General features: G+C 40.2%; 4 protein-coding genes across 4 annotated transcripts; 2 read left to right on the forward strand and 2 right to left on the reverse strand.

The window, feature by feature from the left end:
* Positions 1 to 131: 131 nt before the first annotated feature.
* Positions 132 to 4055, forward strand: gata1a (GATA binding protein 1a). Its single transcript, XM_056734954.1, has 6 exons — positions 132 to 255; positions 1285 to 1495; positions 1640 to 2128; positions 2229 to 2374; positions 3223 to 3348; positions 3443 to 4055. The coding sequence occupies exons 2-6, from the start codon at positions 1288 to 1290 to the stop codon at positions 3725 to 3727; spliced, it is 1254 nt and encodes a 417-aa protein (XP_056590932.1). The 5' UTR covers positions 132 to 255; positions 1285 to 1287; the 3' UTR covers positions 3728 to 4055.
* A 2437-nt stretch (positions 4056 to 6492) lies between these two features.
* Positions 6493 to 11414, reverse strand: adnpa (activity-dependent neuroprotector homeobox a). The gene is made up of 4 exons (XM_056734815.1): positions 11056 to 11414; positions 9823 to 9935; positions 9620 to 9709; positions 6493 to 9529 (listed from the first exon to the last, which is right to left on the reverse strand). Exons 2-4 carry the CDS (start codon positions 9928 to 9930, stop codon positions 6842 to 6844), a joined length of 2886 nt encoding a protein of 961 aa, XP_056590793.1. The 5' UTR covers positions 9931 to 9935; positions 11056 to 11414; the 3' UTR covers positions 6493 to 6841.
* Positions 11415 to 11602: 188 nt separating this feature from the next.
* Positions 11603 to 15257, reverse strand: si:dkeyp-97e7.9 (DEP domain-containing mTOR-interacting protein). Its single transcript, XM_056734816.1, has 9 exons — positions 14680 to 15257; positions 14320 to 14498; positions 14036 to 14159; positions 13744 to 13922; positions 13289 to 13498; positions 12511 to 12648; positions 12263 to 12333; positions 12072 to 12176; positions 11603 to 11996 (listed from the first exon to the last, which is right to left on the reverse strand). The coding sequence occupies exons 1-9, from the start codon at positions 14850 to 14852 to the stop codon at positions 11868 to 11870; spliced, it is 1308 nt and encodes a 435-aa protein (XP_056590794.1). The 5' UTR covers positions 14853 to 15257; the 3' UTR covers positions 11603 to 11867.
* A 646-nt stretch (positions 15258 to 15903) lies between these two features.
* Positions 15904 to 17565, forward strand: mafbb (v-maf avian musculoaponeurotic fibrosarcoma oncogene homolog Bb). Its single transcript, XM_056734817.1, has one exon. The coding sequence runs from the start codon at positions 16103 to 16105 to the stop codon at positions 17126 to 17128; it is 1026 nt and encodes a 341-aa protein (XP_056590795.1). The 5' UTR covers positions 15904 to 16102; the 3' UTR covers positions 17129 to 17565.
* Positions 17566 to 18039: the final 474 nt, after the last annotated feature.

Here is an 18039-nt window from a genome sequence, read left to right on the forward strand (position 1 = left end):
GAGATCAGCCATAGAATATTCAAAACGCTAAGCACCGTAACGTAGGAGTGTCCAAAAAGTACCCCCAACTCCACCCATTGGTGCCCTATAATTTTAAATGAAGTCAGTGGTTTTTATAAGGTGAAAGAGATAAGCAAGTGAAGAGAGCACCAGTGCACAGCCTCATTTTCCAGTAAACTTCCATGACCTCTGCTGTGGTGTGGACACTGTAACAGATCTACTCATCTGCTAAACAACATAATACATCATCTGCTGGTAAGATCTATAATTTAGTCTCACAATCTTAAATTATGTGGATGTGTGCTCATTATTTTTTGAAGGGGAAATTGTTTTTTTATAAATGTATTATTACCTTTTTAACAAATTAATTTTAATGACCATTTGCAAGTCATTCTTTGAAAAATAATGAATGTACTTTGAATATGAGACATTTTATGAAAGTGGAAAATAAAAGACACGAAACACTTAAAAGGGATAAAACATTTGTAATCAAAAATAAATATGTGTTAAGGATCAAAATATTTGTTTGCATTTTTATGTGTCTCATGTATTGAATATATTATTTAAATTGTATGTGTATATTCCTCGAGTTAGGCCGAATGTTTTAAAGCTAAAAAATCACTCTATAATTGATTCCGCTATTAATTTGGTAAATATTAATATATGGACAAACTCAACCGTTCGTTTATATCAACCCAGAAAAGGTCCATTTTTTAGTGTATAAGCTTAAGGGCAAGGGTTTATTTCTTTAATATGAAGTCATGTAATAATGGTACTGATTATATATTAGATAATGTTATTTTATGTAATTTTAAATTATGTTATATTACATTATATTATACTGAAACATAATTTTTCTGTTACTCTTTTAGTAGTCAATTCCCTTAAGGGACTGACCGTTGTTGTAAGCTTAAGCTAACTGTTGTTAATGCCCATGACAAATTCATACATAGATATATTTTTAGCGCTGACTTTCTGCCACAGTCAAATGAGGACCTTTCAAAGGGAAGTCTGACAAGCCATTCTGTCTAGATATCATAATTAAAGTATTGTAAGGACCCACAGGAAAAATATTAAAAGCATCTCATCAGCCTATCTACTCCATGTGCCATTGTTTCATACAGCAACAACAAATGCTCACTATTTTAAAAGTAAAGTTGTGTCTTGAAAATTGTTTGAAATTGACTGTTATGAATGATCATCATTGAAAAGTTTAAGAGAGCTCAGTTCATTTCCAATTAATAGTTTTCTCACGATAGTCTAAACACGTGATGTTCCCTTCAGAAAATGGAGAATTCATCCGAGCACTCTCGATGGGTTTCCCCCAACCTGGTCAGTCCTGACCCATTAGCAAGTTACACCACAGAACCCGGACTGCTGCCACCAGGTGAAGACGATGAGCCTTTCTACACAAACTCAGAGACTGACTTAGTTTCATCATATTATTCCACCAGTGGCCAGAACCGAGCCTCGTCGTCCTATAGACACAGCCCAGGTGAGATCTTCACTTCTGTTATTTAGGCAAGTTACAGGTGACTGGCTGAACAGATAGTCCTATCCCAAACTCCTAACACATGTCAGGATGTTTAAACAATGTAAATAAATATCACAATTCTAACATAATATTTCTTTGTTATAGTTCGCCAGGTCTACTCTTCTCCATCAGTTCTGGGAAACATCCCATGGCTGGACAATACTGGAGGTCACTCTCTCAATTCTACCTACAACCCCACATCCACTGTCTGGACAAGTAGCCCCTTCTCAAAGACCCCTCTTCACCCCCACACCTCCCCACCCATGTACCCTAACAGCACCGCCCCCTCATTCACCTCTCCCAAAGAGGGTTTCACCTCACCGAATTATGATGGGAAGGACAGTCCCAGACTCCAGGAAGTCCTGAAAGCTGAGAGATTGAGTCCCATGGGGGGTGGTGGGAGCAGCTTTCTTAATCTGACCTCACCTGCCGGGGGAGTGTACGGTCCTTCTCCGCACATGCTAGGTCCTTATGGATCATACATGGCCACATCGCAAGACTACAGTTCAGCTGCACTCTATTCTACTGCGGGACCCTGGATGAACCCATCCTACTCACCCAAACTTCGCAATAAGATGAGACTATCACCACCAGGTAAAGCATTTTCTGTAGACATTGATATTATGGTGAATGCACAGATTAAACAATTTTAAGTCGTCCCAAGTGTTAATTATGTTGAGATTTATTTCGACAGAGGCACGTGAATGTGTGAACTGTGGAGCGACTGCCACCCCTTTATGGCGTCGAGATGGAACAGGCCACTACCTGTGTAACGCTTGCGGACTGTACCATAAGATGAATGGCCAGAACAGACCACTCATCAGACCAAAAAAGAGACTGGTATGCTATGTGAAATCATTATAAAACTTAACTTTGATTTTCTAATGTCTCAGTAAACCGTTTTTAAAGTTGTGGGAATTATATGTGAGGAATTACTTAAAGGGTGTTTGACAGTTCTTGTTTAGCAATAGAATGAATGTTGAGGGAATTGCGGTACGTAATATGCTTTTTTTCAAATTGTTCATGTCTTTTGATATAATCCAGAGGTGGACAGTACTTAAATACATTTATTTAAATCTTTAGTGAATTTTTCAAGTATCTGCACTTTATCAATGTTTTTTACCTAGGAAAAAAATTCTTCATATATCATATTTTATTTAAAAAAAAAATGTATGTGTGTTTTCACCATAAATACATAAAAAATCTGGTTCTTTTTGGTATGTGGTAGTTAAGTGCAAACTATTTTACTCAACAATTTTACTTGAGTAAAAGTAAGAAAGTAAAGGTAAAAACATCGACAAAGCAAAGTAACATTTCCACAGTGTTTGACATTTAACTTAAATCTATATAATTCAATATATAATTTGATACCAATTTGATTAGATTCTGTCCTACAGACTACCTAGTAAAACTTAAACAACGCTTGTCTAAAACAACTTCCTGGATCCATTTTTAACACTGTTTCAGCAGAATACAACAGTTAGAACTTTTATAACTGAATCAAAATGTTAAACGTCTTTAAGATTTTATTATATATGTAAGGTTTAAAAAATTTTAACCAGAAGTGCTTTTGGACCCATGTTTATATCTTCTGAAGTGGTCTGTAGCAGTTAGCCTTCATCATGCGTTCAATACAGGTTTAAATGACTTTTGAGATATCACTATAAACTTCACACTCCTTATAACAGATTGTAAGCAAGCGTGCTGGAACACAGTGTGCCAACTGCCACACAAGCACTACAACACTATGGAGACGCAATGCCAACGGTGAGCCTGTGTGTAACGCCTGTGGCCTTTACTTTAAACTGCACAATGTGAGTATGCACGTACGTTCCTGTTGCATTCATCCAAAATTCTTCAAAATAAGAGCACCTTACTATAAAGCCAATATCATCTCTATTTTCGCAGGTCAACAGGCCTTTAACTATGAAAAAGGATGGAATACAGACACGCAATCGCAAGGTGTCTAACAGAAACAAGAAGGGAAAAAAAGGTGGAGCTCCGGAGGCTTACCCTGATATGTCACACATTGCCCCTCATAATGAGCATGGAGGACCGTACTCTCTAAACCCAGGATCCCTCCTGTCCTACAGCCACAACCCTCACTTACTACCCCCCTCCAACCTCCACTCCTCCCAGAGTCTGTCATACACCCACCACCCAAACACTGGAATGATGCCCACATTACTGTGAGGGAAACTTCAACTGGACCGTAAGGAGGCATCTTCATTACACTGTACATAAAGCTTGCGTAAACATGTGTATTTGTGACTACCTTTCGCATTTTTGAATGAAGAAAGACTGTGTTAAAAACTGTTCCACAATGGCAGTCTATAATAGCTAGTCATGGATTTTAAACCTGTAATAGAGTTTGAATAGTTGAAAGGGAAAACATTGAAGCTAAAGACAAATGTGAATATTTATTATTGTAAGGCTTATTGTATTTGATGTATTCATATTTCTTCTGAGACATTAAATGAATGTGCCTGAATGCAATAAATGCATTGATAAAATATCATGATACCGTTTCCCAAATCTGTTTTGGAATCAGTTATGTGATATATAACAACACACAAACACTGTTCAGTTCATGCACAAAGGTCCACTCAAAGGTAACCTCTTTTAGCGTTGTCATGGTATTTACATTTTCAGAACCGTTTCATACCCGTTTCATACCTTGTGGTTTACAGCACACAATTTTAATTTGAGGTCACGTTGGTTATAGAATAATAGTGTCATTGTCCATTCATCCTCTCTGCAGAGACTTTGACAATTGATCTGCGTTTGAAGCATGAACATGCAAATTAAACACTTTCCATAAAGCGAGCGGTGTTCGACCAAACACTTAACCAAAGTTCTATATGTCCCAGGTCCTAAATTTAACTCACACGGAAAAACTGTTATATCTGTGTACATAACACAGACACACCCCGTGCTCGGATGCTGGCAAAATAGCTGCACCTGCACTAAACGTCACTCGCAGACAACATAACCACGAGGTACCTAATAACTATGAGTCTACAAAAAGGTATCAAGAGATTTTGGTGAAATTGCTCTACCTTGGGTCGAGTCATTGCACTGAATGCAGAAGAAGGGTCATCACCTATTAGTGCTTTATCTGTTTCATTTTTGCAAGTTTAAGGTGTTTTTATTAAGATTAGAATGCTGTGAAAGTTATGTTGTGACAACATTCTCAACACTGATTCCTCCCACATTTGTCTTACATAAATAAAAATGTATTTCAACAGCTGCAATTTCTGTTCCCCAGGAAGGCCTTGAAATTAATAGTATGGAGGTCTTCCAGAAATACATTGTTATTTGCATGTTTGTATATTCTGGCCAAATATCCTTGCATGATTGATCATAAGTCATGTGCAAGAGTGAAGAACAGATGACTTCTCACAAACACCATGAACATCTGGGGACACCACCTACAGTAATCCTACCTGCTGGCTTGCAAATGGCACATTGTATCTTAAAGTCACAGTTCATCCAAAAATAAAAATTCTGTCATCATTTACTCACCCTCGAGTTGTTCCAAACCTGTAAAAATGTCTTTGTTTTGATGAACACAGAGAAAGATATTTGGAAGAATGCTTGTACCCTAACAGTTCTCGGCAACCATTGACTACCGTATGAAAAATTACAATGGTAGTCAATGGTGGCCCAGAACTGTTTGCTTTCCAGCGTTCCTAAAATATCTTTGTTTTCTCAAGAACAAAAAGTGAAAGCAATTCTTATTACTATGGTAGTCAATGGTGTTCAAGAACAGTTTGGTTATAAGCATTCTTCCAATTATCTCAGTCCAGTCCATTATTCCAGTCCAATGTAAACACATATATTGCTTTTCTTGTTTATTTGACAGTTTGCTCTCGTTTCATGTTAATGTAATCATATAAGCAAAGCGTTATAAAGGTTTGGTCATAATAGATTTTTCGAACATTGAACTAATAGACACTGAGTGGTAGGTGGGTATCTATTTTTTTATATTTTGTCCTTGCTGTGTTTATCTGCTAGGACGCCCAGCTATATATTGGGGAAATGGTGACAAATGACTGCAAGAGATTAGCAACCACAGGACCAACAGAGTAAATTTGAAACAACATCCGTTTCTTCTGCCTCAGTATCTTTCCCTGTCAAATACTTGCAAATATGAACAGCATATGTTAAAGATCCACTATAACGTCTTTAACAGTTTACGGAATAAGTTCATCAGTTTAACACCTAAAATAATTACATTTAAATTTAGGACAAAGTGCAACATTTGAGCACTTATATGTTTACTTAAGGGGCAACATTTGATCTGGATACAATGGCATACAAAGCAAAAGCGTATAAACTAAACCTGTGTTTCAATGGGAAAAAAACATTTTCATGTTAACACAACCATCATAAAGTTTTAGGGCTTTACTTGGCTTGGCATTAACACAATTGGCATGAGCATTGTTTGAAATTCTTGTAATCTTTAAAATAATTTACAGACAGTGACCTCTAAGGGCAGTAAAGTGTCAATACAATGCGGTCAAGAACTTTGAGTGATCAAACCCTAACACTCCTACAAAAAAAAAAGAGGAAACTTTTAAGTTATTATTCAAAAGTGACCCATATCGGACAAGGAAAACCTTTCCGGGTTTTTTTCACTTCAAAAGATGACCATGTAAGAGAAATGTATATTATCCAAGATAATAAAAATCTAATGAAGAGCATGATCTTTATCATGTCGAGTAAAATATATTCAATGAGCACAGGCAATGCTCTAAAGCTCGCATAAACATTTCAACACTTGCTTGACATTATTTTGAAAGCAGCCTGTTCATTATAATATAAACTATAGGAGTCAAGTAGCATTGATGTTATCACTTTAAACATCTGTGATCTGGCACTGTAAATCCACTTTTTACTTTTTACACAAATCATCGGACCTTAAAAATACGAAAAAAACATCCAAGCACTTGATAGTTATTTACGCTGTCCTTTTATTTGATCAGGAAACAATAGACCTATCAATTTTGTTACAATTTTAACATGTGTATGATTAAATACAGAGAACGGTATACAAAAAAAAGAAATCACCAAGTACTATGCATCGGTTGAAAGAAAAAAATTATACAGTATATTAGTTTCTCCGCTCTATGACAGCAGAATTGTGAGAGTAAACAGTTCTTTCAGTTAAGTGTGTAACTTCTCTGGCTTTACACATGGTTTTGCTTAAAGTTCATATCATAATGTTTCATGTCAACCATATGTGAGGTAACGGCTCTGACCAACATGGAGAGTTACGGGAGCAGGGACCATCACCACAAGCCATCATCTACCAAGCAAGCCCACCTTTTTTCCCTTCACTTCAAACTGTCCTGCCGGTCTGAAGTGGCTCTCATCAGAAGACAGGCTGCCTGACCAGGTCGCCTCTTCAGGACTGGAAGCAGAAACAGAGCTATCTAGACCTTTGGGAGGATTTCTGCTCCCTCCTCTCTCATAACGAAACCTCTCTTGCATCTGTGTCTCTTTTGTGTGGGACTCAACGGCTGAAGGTCTTAACGTTGTTTGCAGATTGCTGTTATTAGGGACTTCTTCTAGGTCTGATTCGCTGTCAGAATCAATGGCAATGGGCTCTGAGGCTGACCCGGGGCATGGCTTGAAGGCACAGTTGCTTTGACTACTTTGTCCAGTGTTAAAATTCTCCTCCTTAAACTGAATAGCTTGGGAACCATCTACAGTACGGAAGCCGACAGGAGCCTTCAGCCCAAATTTCGAGGTCCTTGACAAACCGCTTTTGTACTCGTCATAGACTTTGAACAACCAACCGGCATCGATGTCCATGTCATGCTTGAGCTGGCTCATTTCCCGCATGTTAAAGCCCAGTAATACAGCTGGTTTACGTGTGATGAAATCCCGGTCACATGAGCGTCTATGGTTGGCAAAATGGCTCGAGACGTCCGACTTCCATAACCAGAGGCTTGCAGCCAGTTTCTCGACCTCGCGTTGGGAAGGGTAAGGATGTCGATTAAAATATGAGGTGAGGAAAGCTTTCCGTGCCTCGTAGGACTCGTCGCCGTGACCTTTGGGGTCCAATGCCAACACAACAGGCTCTTCTGGCTTCTCGACAAAACCAGTTGGGTAATACCTAGACTGCTCAACCACTTTCCTTCTCTTAGGGTCAGATGCATCGGGGGTAACCAACTCACGCTTGAGAGACCCAGGTCCAGGTGAACACAATCCAGTCGGGATAGACTTGCTGCTATGGCCTTTAGGTGTCTGGCAAACACCTCGACAGTGTACCAAGTGAAGCGTGATTGTGGAAGCCGTCATGTTGCTAGTGTACACACCCAAGCAGTGGATGCACTTGTAGGTTAGCTTCTTCTCCACGGGGTGCAGCGTTTGGAGTACTTGATGGCAGTCTCGTAAGTGATGCGAGAGGGCATCCGAGATGGGACCTTTGAGAATAGTGAAGCATAGAGGACACAGGGTTTTACCAACTTCTTTCTTCTGTGACGCTGGAGACTGGGACATATTTCGGACTACAGAATCGCTCTGGGTCTCTGTCGCCCTTTTGAAGGGCTTGGTCACATTGGTGTTTTGCGGCTGAGCAGCTGAAGACGATTCAGGCGTCTCCTTCATGTTGTAGGTGGTTACAAGAAGCTGAACGTTCTTTGGAGTTCCTTGCTGAAGCGTGAGATCAAACGTGAGGGGGGATCCAGTGGGTGGATCCACGGGTTCATTTTGATGCGCCATCCGCTTGTGCGCTACGATTTTCTCAACTTCGTGAAACGTGGAATGACACTGTGGGCATGACAACCCATGCACAAGCATATGGTTCAACAAAGAGTCGCTGGGTAGGTAGCGGTTACAATACAGACACTTGCTAGTGAAGTTGTGGATCTTCATGATGTATTTAGCCATGGCTCTCACCTTTTCGGCCTGGTGTTCTTTTTCAAAGTGAGCACTGTACGCATTCTCGGGGAAGAGTTCATTGCAGATGGTGCAAATTTTCCACTTCTGCGTTTGTGAGGTGTTGAGAGCACTGGCTGAAGCTTTATTGGCCTGTAATGAGGTCAACGTGGCAGTAGCAGCAGCAGCAGCATGGCCAGATGAAGAGAGAGGTAGACTCTTCAGCGAGGGAGAGAAAGAAGCAGATTGAGCGTTAAGATGCGTCGACCCGTGGGCTCCAAAGCCGCCCAGGTGTTTCCCTGCATGCGACTGAGAGGCCGAACCTGACACGACAGCTTTTTCGGGTAGTGTAACACGCACCTGTCCAGGCACAGAATTGCCTGCCACGTTTTGCTTGAAATGGTTGCCCACGGGTAACCCCACCATTTTGGGCATATTAAAACGATTCATTTGAGGTGTCTGAGGTCGCACACCCGGAGCGATTGTAACGCCCCTCTGAATTATGTTCGCCTGAGGCCTTGGCACTATGACATTGGTGTGTCCAATCATGGCGGTGACTTGATGGCCAATGCGCTCGTGGAACTCGATAACGTGCTGCACCAGTGCTTCATAAGAACGAGGTGAAAAGTGGCAGCTCTTGCAATGAATCCCATGACTGTTGCCAGGCGCATTGGCGCTGTTTTCTTGCTTCTCTGAGTTTTTACCGAGATAAGGCGTAGTCACGTGTTGGAAGTGCTCCCTGTAGATGTGCCTGCGCACCACGTTGTACAGTCTATCCCGATAGGTGCACTTCTTGCAGTAGTACACTGGTAGCTCCTTACGATCGCCCACCATGGGTTTGTCTACCCGCATGGCGTCCCTAACCCCCACCTGGGCTCCGTGAGGGACAGCAGCACCCTGTCGGACCACATTGTTGGGCATGTGGAAGAGCCTGACGTGGGTTTCCAATGACCTCTTGTTCCCGCTGTATGTGCAGTAGGAGCAGTTAAGTGAGATTCGGCTCTCAAAGTCTTCTCTGTGAACATTGCGGAAGTGGTTTTTGTAGGCGGAGAAATACTTCGAGGCAAATGGACAATCTGAGCAGCAAAACTGCTTCGTCCTGTAGTCCTGCAACACATGAATAGTAGAAATTTATAAGGCGTGTTGCCATTTACAGATACTATTTTTCTAATGTTGTGGTGGCTGAGATTGACATACCTGTGACTTTGTCCAAGAGGGATCCCAGAGACAAAGATCAAGATACACTTGGTTCATGTACGAATCACTCGGACTAAACTCTTTGAAGTCCTTGAAAAAGAGATACAAGACTTATTGAATAACATGCATATTGAATGGCTTTGCGTGTTCAGTTAGACAGTGAAAAATTCAAAAGTGTTAAAAGTATAAATCAAACACTTTACCTCAACATGCTCTTTGCAGTAATCAAGGCCAATGTCACACAACAGTCTTTTGACTTTTTTCCTGGCCTTCCTCAACCGAGTGAGGTTATTCACTGGAAGCTGAAACATCTCTTCTACATGTTAACACACAAGAATGTTAGAAACGTTTTAATCATTGAGGATCAACTTTTGTGTTTATTTTGAAGCAAATAAAGACACTTGAATGCATCAAAGACGAGAGAACCACAATGAAGCTTGAATATAAATATGAAGTAGAATATGTATTTTGTACGTTGCATTTTACGAAATTATATAGTATTATATGTATGTAGAATTTTATGAACGGGATAGTTCACCCACAAATGGAAATTCTGTCATCATTTACTTACCTCTAGTCATTTCAAACCAGTATGGCTACAGACTACAAAAGAAGATATTTCAAAGAATGTTGGTAACCAAACAGCGGTACCCACTGACTTCCATTAATTTTGTGTCAATAGATGTAAATGGGTACCGGCATTGTCTGGTTACCAACAGTATTCAAAGTAATTCATATTGAGGGTGAGTAAATAATGACAAAATTATTTTTTTTTGCTAGGACTAGTGCTTTGAAAGGAAATATTAATCATTGTAAATGTGTCAAAAAAACCTCAAACTGTACTTGAAAATTAAGACACACAATCAGTGTTTAAGTAGATTATTTAAAACGAGTTTACAACAAACTTTACAAAAGGAACAACATGAGTTTGGGATATACGATGCTTTCACTTATACAACAGAATTGGGGAATATAATAGAAAAATTAATGCGAGACATTTCAGATAAAAGATTTGGTAAATTCTGCACATACCACGTTAGTTTTTTAAATAACACTAGCAGCTACCCTGCGGAGAATGGGACAGCTGCTCCTGTGCAAGCTAATTATGTGCAGCTCCACTAGACAATACAGGCCACAGCGGGCCTTTATTACTACTGATGGGCTCAGCAAAATAACACCCGCTTTACTTTGACGGGTTACATTCACAGGCGTCACCCGGAACAGCAAAAGTCAACTTCGCAATGAAATAAAAGCCCTTATAACCTCAACTACGATTTCATTAAGTTTACAAAACACTAACACAAGTGCAACATCACATGATCCGTACACAGATATTCTGTTAGCGCGCTAGCCTAGCCACGGGATGTTTGATGTATACACTGAACTACACACAAAAGCACCGAGTGCAGAAACAGAAATAGTTAATGTCACGCTACCTGATTTTCTTCACGGTCTCGCATGAAATGTCCTATAAAACGTTTTGGGTTGCGCCTACTGATCGTCAGGGTGAGAGTGAAGAAGCGGTTGTGGCGGGTTATTCGGCCCGGGCAGATGCTGCAGTTGTCCTTCGCGCGGCTACTGCCGCCGGTTGATCTCGGCAACTCATCCTGAGAATCGGCACCATGTCTCATCGACTGGACTTTTAAAGATAACTGGGATGTTTATGTCAAGCCCATGGATGTGTCCATCAAGTGCGCGATTTAGATAACTGGCTTTGTATCTGAAATACAAACACGGGGCATGAAAAAACTGAGTTTTTCTCTTCGAGACTGTTCCACATACCAGCCCAGCCTGTTCAAAATGGCGGACGGTTCCAGGCGGAAGTGACATATTTGTATTTTTTGTAAGTTCAAAAGGGTCTCGAAAGGGACTATTCATGTAAGTTTAAGAACAAAAGGAATACTTAGTCAATTACTGACATTTACAGATGTCGTTTTTGTGTAATAACAAGGTTTAATAGATGCATAGGAAACACAAAAATCAGCCCTTGTTTAACTGTAGCCTATAGGATCCACAGTTAGTGGGATGTATTTGTCTTTCAACCAATCAAACTTTATGGTTTTTACACAATAACCACACTGTCATGAGACCGTCAAGCGACCAAAACATGTGAAACCAAAATATTAAAGCTGATATAAATTTTTATTTACAAAGGCCTATAACATTTAGAAAATTAAGACATTTACAGGGATTCCACGTGTATAGGAGAAAAATGCACATCCTTTAACTTGTATCAAATACAGTAACATTAATTTGTCAATGGCTCCATCACTTCCAAAGTAACAACTTGTGGTCCAGTCATCACCAGCTTTGACAGTGCACGATAATCCAGGTGAAGCACATTGGAGCCGTTTACTCGGCACACGAACTGGCGTACCTAAGCAAAAACATATCGTAGATGTTGGATTCTGGAAGGCTACCGTATAGGTAATTCAGTGTATGAATGTGTCACCTTAACTCCAGCTGCTGCAGCAGGGCCTCCAGGATCCACAGCCTGAACGTAACAAGGTGATTTTCCTCGTACAACAAAGCCCCAGCCTAGGGCATCTCCCAGGATCTGTAATTATAAAACACTCATAAACGCACTGTGGTTCAAGGTTTCTTCTGTCACGGCCAACTAAGCATGATGTATTCATGACTTACTGTAAGAACTCTTTTGACGTAAGGCGCACCTGGAGATAAAAGCTCCTCACAGGTCACATTTCTTTTTAGCACTGCCAATAAAAATAATACACATGCATTTTGGTGACAGGTAGAATAAAGTTGACTTTGTTTTTCTTGCAAAGAGGAGTGCGTATGCATTTTTACTTATAGAATTGAATGTCTTATAAAGAAAGTGCTAAAATATGCCAATTGTGCATTCACAATCACAAAAAATGCTTTCTTATAACCTGATTTAGGATTGCATTGTACTGCATAGGCATTGGAAAGAGAGCCAGCGATGGGGTATCCACTTGAACCATGCCTTTGATGTTCCAAACTTCCACATCGTCCACTTGTAGGTAAATTTAAATCCGTAGTAGATTGAACTGAAAAAGTTAAATGAATGTAAGATCTTTTGCACTACTGCATATGCATGCTAATTCGCTGGCATTCGGTTCAGATGCTGTGCAGATGCAGCCTCAGTACCCCTTCATTTTCATTTGAAGAAATAATTCACCCAAAAAATTGTCCCATTGACTTCCATTGTCAAAATGAAAATGACTCTGGTCAAGTCAATGGGGACGTTTTTGGTGAACTATTACTTTAAAAGAAGATACCAGCAGTATCATCATTCTTGACCATTTCTCTCTTTGAGTAGGACATGAAAGTAAGAAAATAAAAGCCACATTTTTATTTGTATTTTTGTAAAGAGGTTTGAGAAACAATGGGTTAAGGTGCTGGGTTGCTAACACAAAGGTAGCAGGTATAGATGTGCAAGGAAATGGAGAGTTACTGAGCTCATGATGCTTTAATATCACAGCCGTGCCCTTGAGTGAAGCACTTAAGCCTGTATTGCTCCAGAGGGGCTGTCCCCACAATTAGTGTGCTGAAAGTCATTCTGGGTAATATGGGCAGAACTGTTTGCCTCAGCATCTCTAACCTTCTCAAACTCTCTGTAGTAATTTGTACCATGATATTTATCTAAACAAACATGATTTATTTTTGTATGTGTTGTCATTTTGCTACCAGATGAGAAGTTACTGTTGCCCTCAGATGGAGGGGTTTTGCGTAGTGTGAAGGGACTTTCAGCTTGGTCGTCTTGATTTTGCTGTGTTGTACATTCTTGTTCTTCACTTTCTGTTTCATTCAGCAGTTCGGAGAGGCGGCGTCGCCGGCGAAAGTTAATGCAGAATTGATAGAGCAGCCCACTGTCAAAAAAGTGATGCTTCTGGGAGACTGTGTGGAGTGAAATGGAGTGTTTAAGCAAGAAAAAGCATGACCACAGAACTGCACATTTGATGGAGCAGAGATCACAGTACAAGAAGAGGACGTTGCACTGTATGCAGGTATGTTTCATCATTATCTGCATATACTGTATACTGCCATATACTGAAGATATATATTAGATGCCTTAAAACCACACACTGCATTTAGACCTGCTAATGACTAAGCATATGATGGATGGTCAATATTTTTCTCACCATGTTGAATGATACCATGCTCTAATAGGGCCTTGCAGAGATCTAGTCCCTGTCGTCGACTCTCTATTTCGCCATTCTGTAGCAGCCAATCAATAAACATGTAACCAGGGAAAGAACGTTCATAAGCCACACCCATTTCCTGTCTCTCCTGTAAGATGGAGTCTTTGCATGTTATAAGACTGTAAAAGACAAGAGATACCTATCAAAACATTGGGAGCGCTTTGCTTTCCATTTAAATCAAATTTGGTATGTATTATGGAACAAGGTTTAAATATTTAATCAATATTCTTACTATTCATACAGCCTCTGTCCACGCATAAAGATCTTAACCTCCATGTTAAACGGAAACGTTCCATCGTCCTTTCTGAATCTGTACAAGTATTTGGCATCTTTGAACAACGGCCACTTATCACACACTATAAAAGAAAAACCTTGTAGTTTAAACAATGTTAAATGCAAATTGTTCCTCCAGACAAGTAAAAAATTGGTCTTTAGATAGAGATTAACATAGTAGAAAAGCAAGTTGCTCCCTAACTGTGTTCTTTCTCATTTGATGGAAAGTAAGTGATGTTCTACCATGATGTAAGATATCATAGTCCATGAGGTGCTGCATGAGCTGAACAGCTGTCTCTCGATCTGGCACTTCCTTGCGAGCAATCAGCCAATCGATCACCTCTTGAGCCACAAAACAATTCGGATATGTCCGCAAATGGTGTCTACGGTCCTTTATCAACTTGCTATCATGCAGTCGTAACCTTCAAAACAGAGATCAGAATGGCTTTCCATATATTAGGAAAATTGTCTGCCATTGATTTATACAGGACTCAATATGCAACACATAGTCAAAGTAGTATAAAGTCGTGTAGTTATTGATTGGTTAGATTTATAATAAAGTCATTCAAACATTTTCAATCAATTTATTTGGATCTTACATACCTTAGCTGTTCTCCTGCAATCATAACTTCAGCCTTTTGATGCCTTGTCATCACTGTAGATTGAATGCTGCCCAGGAGCTCCATGAATGTTCTTTCATGTCTCTGCGTTTGTGCTACTCTTTCCTTCACTTTATTGGCACTCTTGTGTTTACTAAATATCCCATTCGCACCCATTCAACGGTACTGTGAAATGTTGTGAACACAAATATATTCTCTCCGTCTACTTCCCTGTCCCAAGAACATTAAGTAGGCCTGTTGTCCCAAGTTAATGGCCAACACTTTCTTAATGAAACAATAATAATAAACAGATTGAATTACTTAATGCTGAATGACTAAATCTTGTATCAACATTGCAATGTTGTACACAATAAAACACTTCTTCCTAATCAGATAGAAGGAAGACATGTCTGAAGTTTTACATGGTGACCACATGGTGTCAGTAAAAGAGTAAATAGAGAAAAACTCCAACCTAACAGTTTTCAGTAGGCTTATTATCATGAAATTCTAGTATGCTACTTACTGGATATTGTGTAGCATACTGTTTACTGTACACTGTTGTTCAAAGTAATTTTAAATGAATAAGTGTGCAATAAAATGAACCCTTATAATTCAGATTATTATGTTTATACAGAACATTTGATGTAAAGAGGTGATATTAAGGGCTCCTATTGTGGAAAAAACAATATCTCAGGCAGTGGAGGGAGTACTCATGCGTACAGAAAATATACACAGTACATACTGTATACTGTATTTCTAGTATAAGTTGTACGTACCGAATGCCATTATAAGTATCCACAATTTATGTACAAAAACACCTACGTGTACTGTTTCATCAACAAACTACAAACCATCTACAAAGGTATTTTTATATTGCTAAATATATTTATATATATATGTATATATTATCAGAGTAGGACAGGGTGAAACAAGAAACTTGAAAGTCTGCTTGCGTTTGTACAGTAACACTGCATTTGATTCTTTATATTATGAATACTATCACCCAACAGTATAAAAGTAAGTAGGCCTATCGACGGTATTGATAGTATGGTAGTAAGCAGTGTTTTTCACCACGATCCTGAAATGTCTTCAAAAGTTTACAAATACATTTCTTATCACAGCTATACAGTTTCGTTCGGTTTTTAGGTGAAATGTGAGCTGAACATGTTTTCGAGAGATTCACCCAGTGAGATTGAGGTAGAAAGAGGGCGTTTCCTTCCAGCGCGGATGCTTTTAAAGCAGCGTGATTTACTTCTCAACATACATTTTGCGCTGGTCACCGAGAGACCATCTGCATTTTAAAAACGCGAAGCGCAAAATATCTTAAAGTTGTCGAGTCTTGTTTTCAGTCAGCGTTAATGCTACCTAAACCCCGGCAATAACTTTTTCTACAAGTTGCTTACTTCATCGAAACGGGCACAGAAATCATGACGGCGGAGCAGCATGGCCTGTTGGATTTGGCCAAAAGTCAGCTCAACTTGGACTACGGTGACTTTGACATGACGAGATTTGATGTGAAAAAAGAGGCGGCGGTTGCGGGACAGGACCGCGCGTTTATTCAACAGTGCGGTGTACACGTACCGGGTTCATTGTCCACCACACCAATGAGCACCCCGTGCAGCTCCGTGCCCTCATCGCCAGGCTTCAGCCCAAGTGGACAGAGAAGCGGTGCTGATGATCTCTACTGGACCTTGAGCGCGGGCGCTTATCAACAGCACCCAGATCCAAACTGTCTTGAACTGACACCCGAGGACGTTCGGGAAGCCCTAAGCTCAAATTTTATGCATGGACACGGAGCGCATCAACAGATGCACCAACAGCAACACCAAACAAATATGGATGGATACAGGAGCGTGGGTCAGTTCCACAACCACCCGTCGAACATGCAACAGTATCATCATCAGCAGTACACCGAAATCGGGCAGGACCCCGACGCGCTCCAGGTGCGCCCTGGTGCGCACGAGTTCGCGCAAGGCAAAAGCCTGGATCAGTTCATGCAACAGCTCGACTGCTCATCTCAAGGTGCGACACACCTGCTGAAATCCCATAACATCCAACAGCAGCAGCAGCACAGAAGAAACGAGCGCGGGGTGAGCGTGGAGAGCCGCTTCTCGGACCAGCAGTTGGTCTCCATGTCTGTGCGCGAGCTGAACCGGCACATCCGTGGCATGGGCAAGGACGATATTATCCGCCTGAAGCAGAAACGCCGTACGCTGAAAAACCGTGGATACGCGCAGTCGTGCAGACACAAACGAGTTCAGCAGAAGCACATTCTGGAGCACGAGAAGACGAGCCTCGTTACGCAGGTGGAGCAGCTGAAGCACGATCTCAACCGGCTGGTGCGCGAGAGGGACGCGTATAAACTGAAATGCGAGAGGTTAGTTGTGGGACTTAACTGCCAGAATAAGGGATCCACCAGTGAAAATCCATCATCGCCTGCATTTCTGCGATAATTGAACTGTTTTTCTAGCATCTTATGGACATAATAATGTACTTTGGGCTTCTAAAGTGTTTTTTTTTCATTTGCAGAGAAAAGTTTTGATTCTCTAATTTTAGTATTTTATATTTTTACTTTAGAGAATTTATCTCCAAGATGTCAAGCTGGTTTTGATATTGTACCTTTTATCATTTGTTTTCACAACACCATCAGTCATTCTAGCTATGCAAATGACATTTGACCCTTTCGGCAATAGATGCATTGCGTTGGTATTATTTGTCTAAATGTCTTATCAAGATAGATCTTGATGCTTTGTTTATCTTCCATTTGCTTTGTTAATCAATTGTTGCGTACCATTACCAAGTTATGTTCCCTAAAACATCTGAAGACAGTTGTGATTCACATTTCATTTTTAGAATAATAATATTTTCAATAAAAATACATTCTTCCTAATCTTTTTCTTGTGAATGAAGTTTTTACTGGAATCTTGCATTATAGCAAGTTACCAATCAACATAGACCCATCAACATAAATGTCCATGAGATGTCAACACAGATAGACCTGAACATATGAACTCATACACACATTTTCACACAAGGGAAAAGGAGAGAATGAGAGGACATTAAAGAGTCCGAGCGCAGGTATGTCTACTTGCCGCGACCTTTGACCTTGCTTAACGGCTGTTTCCTGAGACAACTGTGTTTCTAATGACTCAAGAGACTGAGAGAGAAGCTGCACAGCACTGATTGTACCTAGGTGGAAATAAGTTTAGCCTTCTGCCCTCTTCTTAAGAGGAAAATAAAGGTCATATATCTGACCTGATGTTGTATTTTTCTTGAAAGTATTAGGTGTAGGAACACTACTGGTTTCCCTGGAAATGAAACTTTCCATCAGCACAAGAAAAACTGAATTTTCTGAGCAAACGTT

The sequence above is a fragment of the Triplophysa dalaica genome, chromosome 21 (assembly GCF_015846415.1).
Source record: "Triplophysa dalaica isolate WHDGS20190420 chromosome 21, ASM1584641v1, whole genome shotgun sequence".
In the NCBI taxonomy this organism is placed as follows: Eukaryota; Metazoa; Chordata; class Actinopteri; order Cypriniformes; family Nemacheilidae; genus Triplophysa; species Triplophysa dalaica.

Excerpts from the sequence above, each read along its gene's own strand:
- mafbb (XM_056734817.1), top strand. The coding sequence starts at position 16,103 with ATGACGGCGGAGCAGCATGGCCTGTTGGATTTGGCCAAAAGTCAGCTC.
- gata1a (XM_056734954.1), top strand. The coding sequence starts at position 1,288 with ATGGAGAATTCATCCGAGCACTCTCGATGGGTTTCCCCCAACCTGGTC. Across the intron at positions 1,496-1,639 it reads GTCCTATAGACACAGCCCAG|TTCGCCAGGTCTACTCTTCT; the intron begins GTGAGATCTTCA and ends TCTTTGTTATAG. Across the intron at positions 2,129-2,228 it reads GATGAGACTATCACCACCAG|AGGCACGTGAATGTGTGAAC; the intron begins GTAAAGCATTTT and ends TTATTTCGACAG.
- adnpa (XM_056734815.1), bottom strand. The coding sequence starts at position 9,930 with ATGTTTCAGCTTCCAGTGAATAACCTCACTCGGTTGAGGAAGGCCAGG. Across the intron at positions 9,710-9,822 it reads ACTGCAAAGAGCATGTTGAG|GACTTCAAAGAGTTTAGTCC; the intron begins GTAAAGTGTTTG and ends CTCTTTTTCAAG. Across the intron at positions 9,530-9,619 it reads CCTCTTGGACAAAGTCACAG|GACTACAGGACGAAGCAGTT; the intron begins GTATGTCAATCT and ends CATGTGTTGCAG.
- si:dkeyp-97e7.9 (XM_056734816.1), bottom strand. The coding sequence starts at position 14,852 with ATGGGTGCGAATGGGATATTTAGTAAACACAAGAGTGCCAATAAAGTG. Across the intron at positions 14,160-14,319 it reads CTATGATATCTTACATCATG|TGTGTGATAAGTGGCCGTTG; the intron begins GTAGAACATCAC and ends TTTCTTTTATAG. Across the intron at positions 11,997-12,071 it reads CTGCAGCAGCTGGAGTTAAG|GTACGCCAGTTCGTGTGCCG; the intron begins GTGACACATTCA and ends GTTTTTGCTTAG.